This window comes from Scyliorhinus canicula, chromosome 5, assembly GCF_902713615.1.
Source record: "Scyliorhinus canicula chromosome 5, sScyCan1.1, whole genome shotgun sequence".
Classification (NCBI taxonomy): domain Eukaryota; kingdom Metazoa; phylum Chordata; class Chondrichthyes; order Carcharhiniformes; family Scyliorhinidae; genus Scyliorhinus; species Scyliorhinus canicula.
Genome location: NC_052150.1, coordinates 161,471,536 through 161,484,697, shown reverse-complemented (window position 1 = coordinate 161,484,697; position 13,162 = coordinate 161,471,536). Strand labels below are relative to the sequence as shown.

General features: G+C 51.6%; 1 protein-coding gene across 1 annotated transcript in view; it reads left to right on the top strand.

Annotated features, from left to right (window-relative positions):
- Nucleotides 1-12,669: 12,669 nt before the first annotated feature.
- LOC119966378 (pituitary tumor-transforming gene 1 protein-interacting protein) overlaps nt 12,670-13,162 on the top strand; it is a 103,616-nt gene continuing 103,123 nt past the window's right edge. Inside the window, exon 1 of the mRNA XM_038797931.1 lies at nt 12,670-12,820. Coding sequence (XP_038653859.1) covers nt 12,736-12,820 — 85 coding nt within the window. The 5' untranslated portion in view covers nt 12,670-12,735. The remainder of the gene's footprint in view (nt 12,821-13,162) is intronic.

Genomic DNA, 13,162 nt, shown 5'->3' with positions numbered 1-13,162 from the left:
TTCGTTAAATGTCCTCACCAGCAGTAGACTCAATGGGCGGGATTCTCCGGGAATCGGCGGGGTGGGCAGAAACGGCGCAGTGGAGTGGCGAGAACCACTCCAGCGTCGGGCCGCCCCAAAGGTGCGGAATCCTTCCCACCTTCAGGGGCTAGGCCAGCGCTGGAGTGGTTTGCGCCCTGCCGGCCGGCGTGGAAAGCCTTTGGCGCCGCGCCAGCCGGGGCCGAAGGGACTCGCCGGCCGGCGCAGGTCCACGCATGTGCGGGAGCGTCAGCGTCTGCTGACGTCATCCCCACGCATGCGCAGGGGGTTCACTTTCGCGCCGGCCATCGCGGAGGCTTATACGGCCGGCACGTAGGAATAGAGTGCCCCCGAAGAACAGGCCTGCCCGCGGATCGGTGGGCCCCGACCGCGGGCCAGGCCACCGTGGGGACACCCCCCCCCCCTCGGCCAGATTGCCCCCCCCCCAGTACCCTGGAGGCCGCCCACAGAGCTGGGACCCGCCGCTAGGGACCTACCTTGATTTACGCCGGCGGGACCTGGCAAAAACAGGCGGGAACTCGGCCCATTGCGGGCTGGAGGATTCGGGAGGCCACAGGACCCATTGAGTCCCCGCCATTCTCCGAGGTGGGCAGCACGATTCATGCCGAATCGACTTTTGGGGGGGGTGGGAGAACTCGGAGGCTGGCGGGGGCCAGATTCACGCCGACCCCCGGCGATTCTCCGACGCAGCCGGGGTCGGAGAATTACGCCCAATATCTCTGAAACTTCTCATAGAATTCCACCAGGTAGCCGTCAGGCCCCGGGACCTTGCCCGACTGCATGCCTTCCAGCCCCTTGATTATTTCCTCAATCTCACTTGGGGCTCCCAGTCCCTCCACCAGGTCCTCCTCCATCCTCGGGAACCTCAACTGATCCAGAAATTGCCTCATTCCCTCCACCCCAACCGGGGGTTCCGACTCATATAATTTACTATAAAAGTCCTCAAACACCTCGTTCGCCCCCGGTGGGTCCAGGTCAGTATTCCTGTCTCTGCTCTTTACTTTACCTATCGCCCTGGCAGCCTCTCTTTTCCTGAGCTGGTGTGCCAACATTCTGCTTGCCTTTTCCCCGTACTCATAGATCTCCCTTCTTGCCTTCCTCAACTGTTCCACTGCTTTCCCTGTGGTAAACAGCCCAAACTCCACCTGTAACCTCTGCTGCTCCCTCAGTAGCCCCACGTCCAGGGCCTCCGAGTATCTCCTGTCCACCTGGAGTATCTCCTCCACTAATCTATCCCTCTCAGCCCGTTCCTCTTTTCTCTGTGGGCCCATATCGAGATTAATTCCCCTCTGACTACTGCCTTCAAAGCTTTCCAGACCGTCGCTGCAGAGACCTCCCCCGTATCATTTGTTTCCAGGTAGATCTGGATGGACTTGTTAACCCGTCCACAGATCACTTCATCCGCTAGCAACCCCACATCCAGTCTTCATAACGGGCGATGCCCTCTCTCCAGTGCGGGGCATGATCCGACACTGCGATTGCCGAGTACTCAGTATCCACCACCTTCGGTATTAGAGCCCTGCTCAGTACAAAAAAGTTGATGCGAGAGTATACCTTGTGGACATGTGAAAAAAAAGAAAACTCCTTCATCCTCGGCCGTGCAAACCTCCATGGGTCTACTCCCCCCATCTGTTCCATAAATTCCTTCAATTCCTTTGCCGCTGCTGGCACCCTCCCTGTCCTGGATTTTGACCGGTCCAATTCCGGATCAAAGACTGTGTTGAAGTCCCCTCCCATGATCAGGTTATGTGACTCTCAGTCTGGGATCTTACCTAACACCCACCTCATAAATTCCACGTTGTCCCTATTCGGAGCATATGTGTTCACAAGTACCATTCGCACCCCCTCCAGCTTCCCACTCACCATAATGTACCTACCCCCCTTGTCTGACACAATTCTCCCTGCCTCGAATGCCACTTGTTTGCTGATCAAGATTGCTACCCCCCTGGTCTTTGAGTCCAGTCCTAAGTAGAACACTTGGCTAACCCACCCCTTCCTCATTCTCATCTGGTCTGTAACCTTTAGGTGTGTCTCTTGTAGCATTGCCATGTCCACCTTCAGTTCCCTCAAATGAGCGAACACGCGAGCCCTCTTAATTGGCCCATTCAGTCCTCACACGTTCCATGTGATTAGCCTGGACGGGGGGCTTCCAGGCTAACCTTCCCTTGGACCGTGAGGTCCGCGACGCAGCACCCGGTGATGCGGACGGAGTGCGAACCTGAGGCTAACCCGATTTTGTGTTTTACAGGGTGGACAGGGAGCGCACAGCGTCTTACCGTGTCAGAGTGTACAAAGTTTTCCGTGCTCCCGGAGTCCAGCAGGCAGCCCGTCTCGTGGCCGTTGAGGTGGATTAGTGTCGTCGTCTTGGCGAGCGTGCGTGGACGTGACTAGTCGAGCTGAATGGCCGCGAGTCGTGGAGAAGATCCATCGTCGTAGTCGTCGTCGGCTGAGTAGTTGCTGGCAGGACCTTGTGTGCCAGTCCAGGATGGCGGTGCCCAGGATCCGCACGTGGAGTCGGGGCCCCAAGATGGCAGCCCCCAGGACCCGCACGTGGAGTCGGGGCCCCAAGATGGCGACCAGGACCTGCACGTGGCGTCCGGGGCCCAAGACGGCGGCGCCCGCGGGACCCTTGTGGTTGCTGGGGGCAGGGTTAGCGGTGCCGGCGGGCCGAGCCCAAGTTGGTGGTCCGGACTGGGGGGAAAAACCGGATGGTCACCGACTACAGCCAGACCATCAACCGGTTTACGCAACTGGACGCGTATCCTCTCCCCCGTATTTCCGCCATGGTAAACGAGATTGCGAAATACAAAGTCTTCTCCACTGTGGACCTCAAGTCCGCCTATCACCAGCTCCCCATCCGCGCGAGTGACCGCAAGTACACCGCGTTCGAGGCAGATGGGCGCCTCTACCACTTCCTCAGGGTTCCATTCGGTGTCACAAATGGGGTCTCAGTCTTCCAACGGGAGATGGACAGAATGGTCGACAAGTACGGATTACGGGCTACCTTCCCGTACCTCGATAATGTCACCATCTGCGGCCACGACCAGCAGGACCATGACACCAACCTCCGAAAATTCCTCCAAACCGCAAAACTCCTTAGCCTAACTCACAATAAAGATAAGTGCGTGTTTAGCACCGACCGTCAAGCCATCCTCGGCTACGTAGTGCGTAACAGAGTGATAGGCCCCGACCCTGAACGCATGCGCCCCCTGATGGAACTCCCTCTCCGCAAAACCCTCACATCCCTCAAACGCTGCCTGGGGTTCTTCACTTACTACGCCCAATGGGTTCCCAATTACGCCGACAAGGCCCGTCTCCTCATTCAGTCCACGACCTTCCCGCCGTCGTCAGAGGCCTGCCAGGCCTTTAGCCACATCAAAGTGGACATCGCAAAGGCCACGATGCGCGCCATCGACGAGTCCCTCCCCTTCCAGGTCGAGAGCGACGCATCAGAAGTAGCTCTGGCGGCCACCTTGAACCAAGCGGGCAGACCCGTGGCCTTCTTCTCCAGAACCCTCCAGGCTTCCGAACTCCGCCACTCCTCAGTGGAAAAGGAAGCCCAAGCCATAGTCGAAGCTGTGTGACATTGGAGGCACTATTTGGCCGGCAGGAAGTTTACCCTCCTCACAGACCAACGGTCAGTGGCCTTCATGTTTGATAATGCACAGAGGGGCAAGATTAAGAACGACAAGATCTTACGGTGGCGTATCGTCCTGGGTAGCTCAATGAGCCTCCTGATGCCCTGTCCCACGGTACCTGCGCCAGCGCGCAGATAGACCGCCTCCGCTCCCTCCACGCGGACCTCTGCCATCCAGGGGTGACCCGTTTCTACCATTTCATAAAGGCCCGCAACCTGCCCTTCTCCATCGAGGAAGTCAGGACAGTAACCCGTGACTGCCACATCTGCACAGAGTGCAAACCGCACTTCTACCACCCCGAGCGCACGCATCTGATCAAAGCATCCCGCCCCTTTGAACGTCTCAGCATTGACTTCAAGGGGCCCCTTCCCTCTAGCAATCGCAACATTTACTTCCTGACGGTAATCGATGAATACTCCCGCTTCCCCTTCGCCATTCCCTGCCCCGACATGACCACATCGACTGTCATTAAGGCCCTCCTCTCCATCTTCTCCCTGTTCGGCTACCCCGCGTACATACATAGCGATCGGGGGGTCCTCATTTATGAGCGACGAGCTGCGTCAATTCCTGCTCAGCAGGGGCATTGCCTCTAGCAGGACGACCAGCTTTTACCATCGGGGTAATGGACAGGTCGAGCGGGAGAATGGTACCATCTGGAAGACCATACTACTGGCCCTCCGGTCCAGAGATCTCCCTATTTCCCGATGGCAAGAGGTTATCCCCGATGCCCTACATTCTATCCGCTCACTCCTCTGTACCACAACAAATCAGACACCTCATGAACGTCTTCTTGTTTTCCCCAGGAAGTTGTCCTCCGGATCCCCTCTCCCGACGTGGCTGGCCGCCCCCGGACCCATCTTGCTCCGGAAGCATGTGCAGGTGCACAAGTCCGACCCGTTGGTGGAAGAAGTCCAGTTACTCCACGTTAACCCGCAGTATGCGTACGTGGAGTACCCCGACGGTCAGCAGGACACGGTCTCCCTCTGGGACCTGGCACCCGCCGGCGTGCGGCCCTCCCCCCCTTCACCACAGCCCCCCCCCCCCGTTTGTTTCCCCCCAGCGCCCCACCCAGGCCACCCCTCCCCCATCCATGGCGTCTCCACCACCAGCCCGGGTTACGGAGACAGTTCAAGGACCATCGCTCCCGGAGTCCAGGACATCAGCGGAACCACCACCATTGGCTGAACCAACGTCACCTACTCCACTGCGGCTGTCTGCCAGGACGTCATGGGCAACGAAAAGGCTGATCGAGTCCATTTAACTTTCAACACCATCATGGACCTTGTATGGACAGTATGTACTGTTGTTAAATGTCTGGGCCAGTGGGAAGCCAAGGATACATTTTTTTTCCTTCTCTCATTACTACTCATACCACCAGTTCTCCCCCACCCCCCCCGCCCCCAGCTCTCGTTGACACCCCCCCCCCCCCCCCCCCCCCGGCTTCTTTCTCCGCAAGGGGTGAATGTGGTGGTATGATTAGCATAGCTGCCTGCCATTGGTGCAGAACACCGGCTTACCATTGGCCCTGGTCGGTCATGTGCCTCTCGACCAATTGGTTAAGACCAGTCATGTGACGGCTCCCCGATTGGTCGAGAGGCTGAGTTAAACCTGCCTCCAGGACGGGGTATAAATACCCAGTACTCCCGGCGGTCGTCCTTATACTGTAATCGACCGCAGGGCTAACATCTAGCTGATTAAAGCCATACTTTTGTACAGCAACTCGTCTCGCGTTCAATTGATGGTACATCAAGGGGCACTTTAGCATGGTTAATCCACCTAACCAGCACATCTTTGGGTTGCAGGGGAGAAACCCACGCAGACACGGGGAGAATGTGCAACCCCAAATAGACAGTGACCCAGAGCCAGGACCGAACCTGGGACCTTGGCGCCATGAGGCAGCAGTGCTAATCATTGTGCCACTGTGCTGCCCAGACAACTACTTCTTCACTTTTGAAAGGCTGCACGTTGTTGCTAAATCCATTCCCATGACTGGCCTTTATTCAATAGCTGATGCAGGGGGGCCAGCATGATCGCTAGATTCGGAATGAATTTCCCATAGTAATTAATTAGCCCCAAAAATGAATGGAGGTCCGTCGGTCCTTCCAGGATGGGGGCCCACCGGATCGGCCGTACCTTGGCCTCGGCCAGCTGGAGGCCTTGGCGGTCCACACGGTAGCCTAAGTACATCACTTCAGTGGTGTGAAACATGCACATTTATCTGCGCAGCTAACCCCGGCAACTGTGAAACGCTGGAGAACCTCAGCCAGGTTCTGTAAATGTACTTGGTCGGAGGCACCGGTGATCAACAGGTAATCCAGGTAGACTGTGACATGTGGAGGGCCCTGCAGCATACTTTCCATTACATGCTGAAAGATAGCACAAGCAGATGAAACTCCAAAGGGTAAATGGGTGTGTGTTCACCATAACAAACCTCTTCCACCCCAGGTCCAAAACCAGCTGGAGTTACGCTTGGCTCATATCCAAATTTGTGAATGTGCGACCGCTGCTGAGCTTTGCGTAGAGTTCCTCTATGAACAGGACAGAGTAAGGGTCCAAACAAGAAACCCTGTCTTGTCATTTTATAGTCCCCGCAAAGATGTGTGCTCTGATTCACAGAGTCATGGCTAATTCCTGCCTCACCGGACAGTGCCATACAACCTGGAGGTTCTCAATTCATTGGGTGGACCGCACCGCATCATCAGGCAAAAGTAAAGGGTGGAGGGGTTTGCCTCCTCATAAACTCCTCCTGGTGCTTGGATGTGGCGACCCTGGCAACCTACTGCTCCCCGGACCTGGAATACTTGACCGTGAAGTGCCGCCCATACTATCTTCCACGTGAGTTCACTTTAGCCATCATCCCACCCCAGGCAGAAGTGAAGAAGGTGCTGGACGAACTGTACACAGTTATAAGAACATAAGAACATAAGAACTAGGAGCAGGAGTAGGCCATCTGGCCCCTCGAGCCTGCTCCGCCATTCAATGAGATCATGGCTGATCTTTTGTGGACCAGCTCCACTTTCCGGCCCGAACACCATATCCCTTAATCCCTTTATTCTTCAAAAAACTATCTATCTTTACCTTAAAAACATTTACTGAAGGAGTCTCAACTGCTTCACTGGGCAAGGAATTCCATAGATTCACAACCCTTTGGGTGAAGAAGTTCCTCCTAAACTCAGTCCTAAATCTACTTCCCCTTATTTTGAGGCTATGTCCCCTAGTTCTGCTTTCACCCGCCAGTGGAAACAACCTGCCCGCATCTATCCTATCTATTCCCTTCATAATTTTAAATGTTTCTATAAGATCCCCCCTCATCCTTCTAAATTCCAACGAGTACAGTCCCAGTCTACTCAACCTCTCCTCGTAATCCAACCCCTTCAGCTCTGGGATTAACCTAGTGAATCTCCTCTGCACACCCTCCAGTGCCAGTACGTCCTTTCTCAAGTAAGGAGACCGAAACTGAACCCAATACTCCAGGTGTGGCCTCACTAACACTGTATACAATTGCAACATAACCTCCCTAGTCTTAAACTCCATCCCTCTAGCAATGAAGGACAAAATTCCAAATGCCTTCTTAATCACCTGTTGCACCTGTAAACAAACCTTCTGTGACTCATGCACTAGCACACCCAAGTCTCTCTGCACAGCGGCATGCTTTAATATTTTATCGTTTAAATAATAATCCGTTTGCTGTTATTCCTACCAAAATGGATAACCTCACATTTGTCAACATTGTATTCCATCTGCCAGACCCTAGCCCATTCACTTAACCTATCCAAATCCCTCTGCAGACTTCCAGTATCCTCTGCACTTTTCGCTTTACCACTCATCTTAGTGTCATCTGCAAACTTGGACACATTGCCCTTAGTCCCCAACTCCAAATCATCTATGTAAATTGTGAACAATTGTGGGCCCAACACGGATCCCTGAGGGACACCACTAGCTACTGATTGCCAACCAGAGAAACACCCATTAATCCCCACTCTTTGCTTTCTATTAATTAACCAATCATCTATCCATGCTACTACTTTACCCTTAATGCCATGCATCTTTATCTTATGCTGCAACCTTTTGTGTGGCACCTTGTCAAAGGCTTTCTGGAAATCCAGATATACCACATCCATCGGCTCCCCGTTATCTACTGCACTGGTAATGTCCTCAAAAAATTCCACTAAATTAGTTAGGCATGACCTGCCCTTTATGAACCCATGCTGCGTCTGCCCAATGGAACAATTTCTATCCAGATGCCTCGCTATTTCTTCCTTGATGATAGATTCCAGCATCTTCCCTACTACCGAAGTTAAGCTCACTGGCCTATAATTTCCTGCTTTCTGCTTACCTCCTTTTTTAAACAGTGGTGTCACATTTGCTAATTTCCAATCCACCGGGACCACCCCAGAGTCTAGTGAATTTCGGTAAATTATCACTAGTGCATCTGCAATTTCCCTAGCCATCTCTTTTAGCACTCTGGGATGCATTCCATCAGGGCCAGGAGACTTGTCTACCTTTAGCCCCATTAGCTTGCCCATCACTCCCTCCTTAGTGATAACAATCCTCTCAAGGTCCTCACCTGTCATAGCCTCATTTCTATCAGTCACTGGCATGTTATTTGTGCCTTCCAGTGTGAAGACCGACCCAAAAAACCTGTTCAGTTCCTCAGCCATTTCCTCATTTCCCATTATTAAAACTCCCTTCTCATCCTCTAAAGGACCAATATTTACCTTAGCCACTCTTTTTTGTTTTATATATTTGTAAAAACTTTTACTGTCTGTTTTTATATTCTGAGCAAGTTTACTCTCATACTCTATCTTACTCTTCTTTATAGCTTTTTTAGTAGCTTTCTGTTGCCCCCTAAAGATTTCCCAGTCCTCTAATCTCCCAGAAATCTTTGCCACTTTATATGCTTTTTCCTTCAATTTGATACTCTCCCTTATTTCCTTAGATATCCACGGTCGATTTTCCCTCTTTCTACAGTCCTTCCTTTTTGTTGGTATAAACCTTTGCTGAGCACTGTGAAAAATCGCTTGGAAGGTTCTCCACTGTTCCTCAACTGTTCCACCATAAAGCCTTAGCTCCCAGTCTACCTTAACTAGTTCTTCTCTCATCCCCTTGTAATCTCCTTTGTTTAAACACAAAACACTAGTATTTGATTTTACTTTCTCACCCTCCATCTGTATTTTAAATTCCACCATATTGTGATCGCTCCTTCTGAGAGGATCCCTAACTATGAGATCATGAATCAATCCTGTCTCATTACACAGGACAAGATCTAGGACCGCTTGTTCCCTCGTAGGTTCCATTACATACTGTTCTAGGAAACTATCGCGGATACATTCTATAAACTCCTCCTCAAGGTTGCCTTGACCGACCTGGTTAAACCAATCGACATGTAGATTAAAATCCCCCATGATAACTGCTGTACCATTTCTATAAACAACAATGAAACAGAATACCTGGAGGTCTTGATCGTCGTGGCTGGAGACTTCAACAAGTTCAACCTCAAGAGTGTACTGCCAAAGTCCCACCAACATATCTCCTGTCCCTCCAGGGGTGACAACATTCTGGACCACTGCTACACAATAATTAAGGGTATCTCCCGTTCCATCCTCCGACCGCACTTTGGAAAATCAGACCATAAGACGGTGCTCCTTCTCCTGGCATACAAGTTGGAGAATCTGGCTAAGAGGGTTGTGCAGTGCTGGTCTGAGGAAACAGAAGAGCTCCGACATGACTGCTTGGAAACAGTGGACTGGTCCATATTTAAGAACTCAGCGACCAACCTAAATGAGTATGCCACTTCCGTCACAGACTTCATCAGCAAATGCGTGGACAACTGCGTGCCAAAAAAAGCAGTACCTACACCATGGCTTGATCGGTCGATTGACTCCCTACTGAAGACCAGGTCTGAGGCGTTCAAGTCAGACGACCCTGACCTATACAAGAAGTACAGGTACGACCTCTGCAAAGACATCGGGGTGTCAAGAGACCAAGCTAGAGTCACAGACTAGCTTTGCAGACTCTCGTCGGTTGTGGCAAGGCCAAGACAACATAACGGGCTACAAAGCAAAGCCGAGCAGTATCTCCTGCAGCAGTGCACCCATCCCCAGTGAACTCAATGAATTCTATGCTCGGTTCAAGCAGGAAACCATCAATCCACTGTTGAGTGCCCCAGCAGCCCCGGACAAATCAATAACCACTGTCACAGCTTCCGAAGTCAGATCGGCATTCCTGAAAGTGAGCCCTCGGAAGGCGACGAGTCTGGATGGGGTCACTGGTCGTGCACTCAGAGCCTGCACGGACCAGCTGGCAGATGTGTTTACGGATATCTTTAACCTGTCCCTACTCCACTCCGAGGTCCTCACCTGCTTCAAGAAAACCACCATCATACCGGTGCCAAAGAAGAAACAGGCAACGTGCCTCAATGACTATCATCCGGTGGCGCTGACATCAATCGTAATCAAGTGCTTCGAGAGGTTGGTCATAAAGCACATCAACTCCATTCTCCCATGATGCTTAGATCCACGGCAATTCGCATACCGCCGCAACCGGTCCACATCAGACGCCATCTCCCTGGCCGTACACTCATCCCTAGAGCATCTTGACAACAAAGACTCCTACATCAGACTCCTATTTATTGATTACAGATCTGCCTTCAACACCATAATCCCAGCCAAGCTCATATCAAAGCTCCAAAACCTAGGACTTGGCACCTCACTCTGCAACTGGATCCTCGACTTTCTGACCCACAGACCACAATCAGTAAGAATAAAAAACAGCACCTCCTCCACAATAGTCCTCAATACCAGGGCCCCACAAAGCAGCATACTTAGCCCCCTACTATACTCCCTATACACACACGACTGCGTGGCAAAATTTGGTTCCAACTCCATCTACAAGTTTGCTGACGACACGACCATAGTGAGTCGAACAACGACGAGTCAGAATACAGGAGGGAGATAAAGAACCTAGTGGAGTGGTGTAACAACAACAATCTATCCCTCAATGCCAGCAAAAATAAAGAGCTGGTTATTGACTTCAGGAAGCAAAATACTGAACAAACCCCTGTCTGCATCACTGGGGCCAAGGTGGAGATGGTTGACAGCTTAAATTCCTAGGTGTGCATATCACCAAAAGTCTGTCCTGGTCCACCCACGTCACATCACCACTAAGAAAGCACAACAGTGCCTATACTTACTCAGAAACCTAAGCAAATGTCCACACTGACTCTTACCAACTGTGAGAGGAAACTGGAGCACCCAGAGGAATCTCATGCTTACACTGGGAAAACATGCAGACTCCGCACAGACAGTGACTCAAGCAGGAATCGAACCTGGGACCCTGGTGCTGTGAAGCAACAGTGCTAACCTCTGTTCTACCGTGTAGTAGTATTGGGGGGCATGGTAACACAGTAACACAGTGATTAGCACTGTTGCTTCACAGCACCAGTCACTGAATTTGATTCCCAGCTTGGATCACTGTTTGTCAGAATCTGCACCTTTTCCCCGTGTCTGCATGGATTTATTAGGATTTAGGAGATTTGGATTTGGTGTGCCCCTATTTTCATAAGAATTGCAACAAACTCTGTGCTTCCTGTCCCAGTCCATCATGCTGGACTGTTCTATCACTTGATACTCAGAATCTGATTCTTGGGTCTCTCCTGTACCTATCATTCAGCACTGATAGAGCTGGTACAGTGCCAGCTAATGTTACAATCAGCTCAGGTATGGGTGTCAATAGGAAAGCAGGACCTCCGTATTCAAATGCTGCAGGTACTCAGCAGGTCAGGCAGCATTTGTGGAGACAGGTAATCCAAGTTAATGTTTCAGATCCATTACCTTTCTTCAGAACTCAGGCCTAATTTGTATATAGAATCTGCAACTGATCCTCTACCTGTCCCACTTGCTGAGTTATGAAGGATGCACCCAGCTTGCACACTGATTTAAAAGGCACTTTTAAGTGGTGGCTGGTTATCACAGTTGGCTGGATGGCTGGTTTATGATACAGAACAATGCCAATAGCATGGGTTCAATTTCTGTACCAGCTGAGGTTACCCATGATGTTGCCTTCTCAGCCTTGCCCCTTGCCTGAGGTGTGATGACCCTCAGATAAAATCACCACCACTCAAAGGAGAGATAAGCCTCTGGGACTGTGGCAAATTTCACTTTTCAGCATTGAAAAAAAACAATGCGGGAAACACTGAGCAGGTCAAGCAACATCTGTGGAGAGAGAAACAATTAAGAATGCTATTTACATTGGTCTGAGTACAAGGAAAGATGATGATACTGTGAAGCTAATACTGCCATACACAGTGTTAATAAGGAGTTGTTAGCCAGATACTGGCATGCTCTGTGTGAATAAGGAGTTATGAAACGTGGTTCTGTCATACACAGTGTGAATAAAGAGCTGTGAAGTCAGATACTGCCATACATATTGTGAATAAGGAGTTATGAAGCCAGATGTGTGAATAAGGATTTGTGAAGCCAGATGAGTGAATAAGGAGTTGTGAAGCCAGATGTGTGAATTAGGAGTTGTGAAGCCAGATGTGTGAATAAGGAATTGTGAAGCCAGATGTGCGAATTAGGAGTTGTGAAGCCAGATGTGTGAATTAGGAGTTGTGATGCCAGATGTGTGAATAAGGAGTTGTGATGCCAGATGTGTGAATTAGGAGTTGTGAAGCCAGATGTGTGAATAAGGAATTGTGAAGCCAGATGTGCGAATAAGGAATTGTGAAGCCAGATGTGTGAATAGGGAGTTGTGATGCCAGATGTGTGAATTAGGAGTTGTGAAGCCAGATGTGTGAATTAGGAGTTGTGAAGCCAGATGTGTGAATTAGGAGTTGTGAAGCCAGATGTGTGAATAAGGAGTTGTGAAGCCAGATGTGTGAATAAGGAGTTGTGAAGCCAGATGTGTGAATTAGGAGTTGTGAAGCCAGATGTGTGAATAAGGAGTGGTGGGTGTGAGCTGCTGCTGACATTCTGGACCTGAAGGGGGAGCAGCACGCTGCCGTGCCCGCGCATGCGCTTTGTGGCGCGGGCTTTCCCGGGAGTCAGGAAGGGACAAGATGGAGGTGTTGGTGTTCAGCAGTTTCATTCTCCTTCTCATCCAACCGGGGATCAGCCAAGTCACCCTCCGACCAGTCACGGGAGGTAGGAGCGCCGTTCTCCGATCTTCCCTGGAAGATCAAAAGATGGGGTAGGGGGGTTCAGGGAGGAGGGGATTTGGGGGCCGAGAACTTTGGTGGGGAACTTTGGGGCAGCAGAGGTGCTTTGGGTGGGGGAAAGGGGTGGGTCTGGACATGGGGCGCTTTGGGTGGGGGTGCTGGGGGTGGAGTGGGAAAGGGGTGCTGGGGGTGGGAGAGGGGGGTGGTGGGGAAGAGGGGGATGGGAAAGGGGTGCTGGGGGTGGGAGAGGGGGGTGGTGGGGAAGAGGGGGATGGGAAAGGGGTGGTGGGGAGGAGGGGAGTGAAGGGGGGTGGGGTGAAGGGGGGCG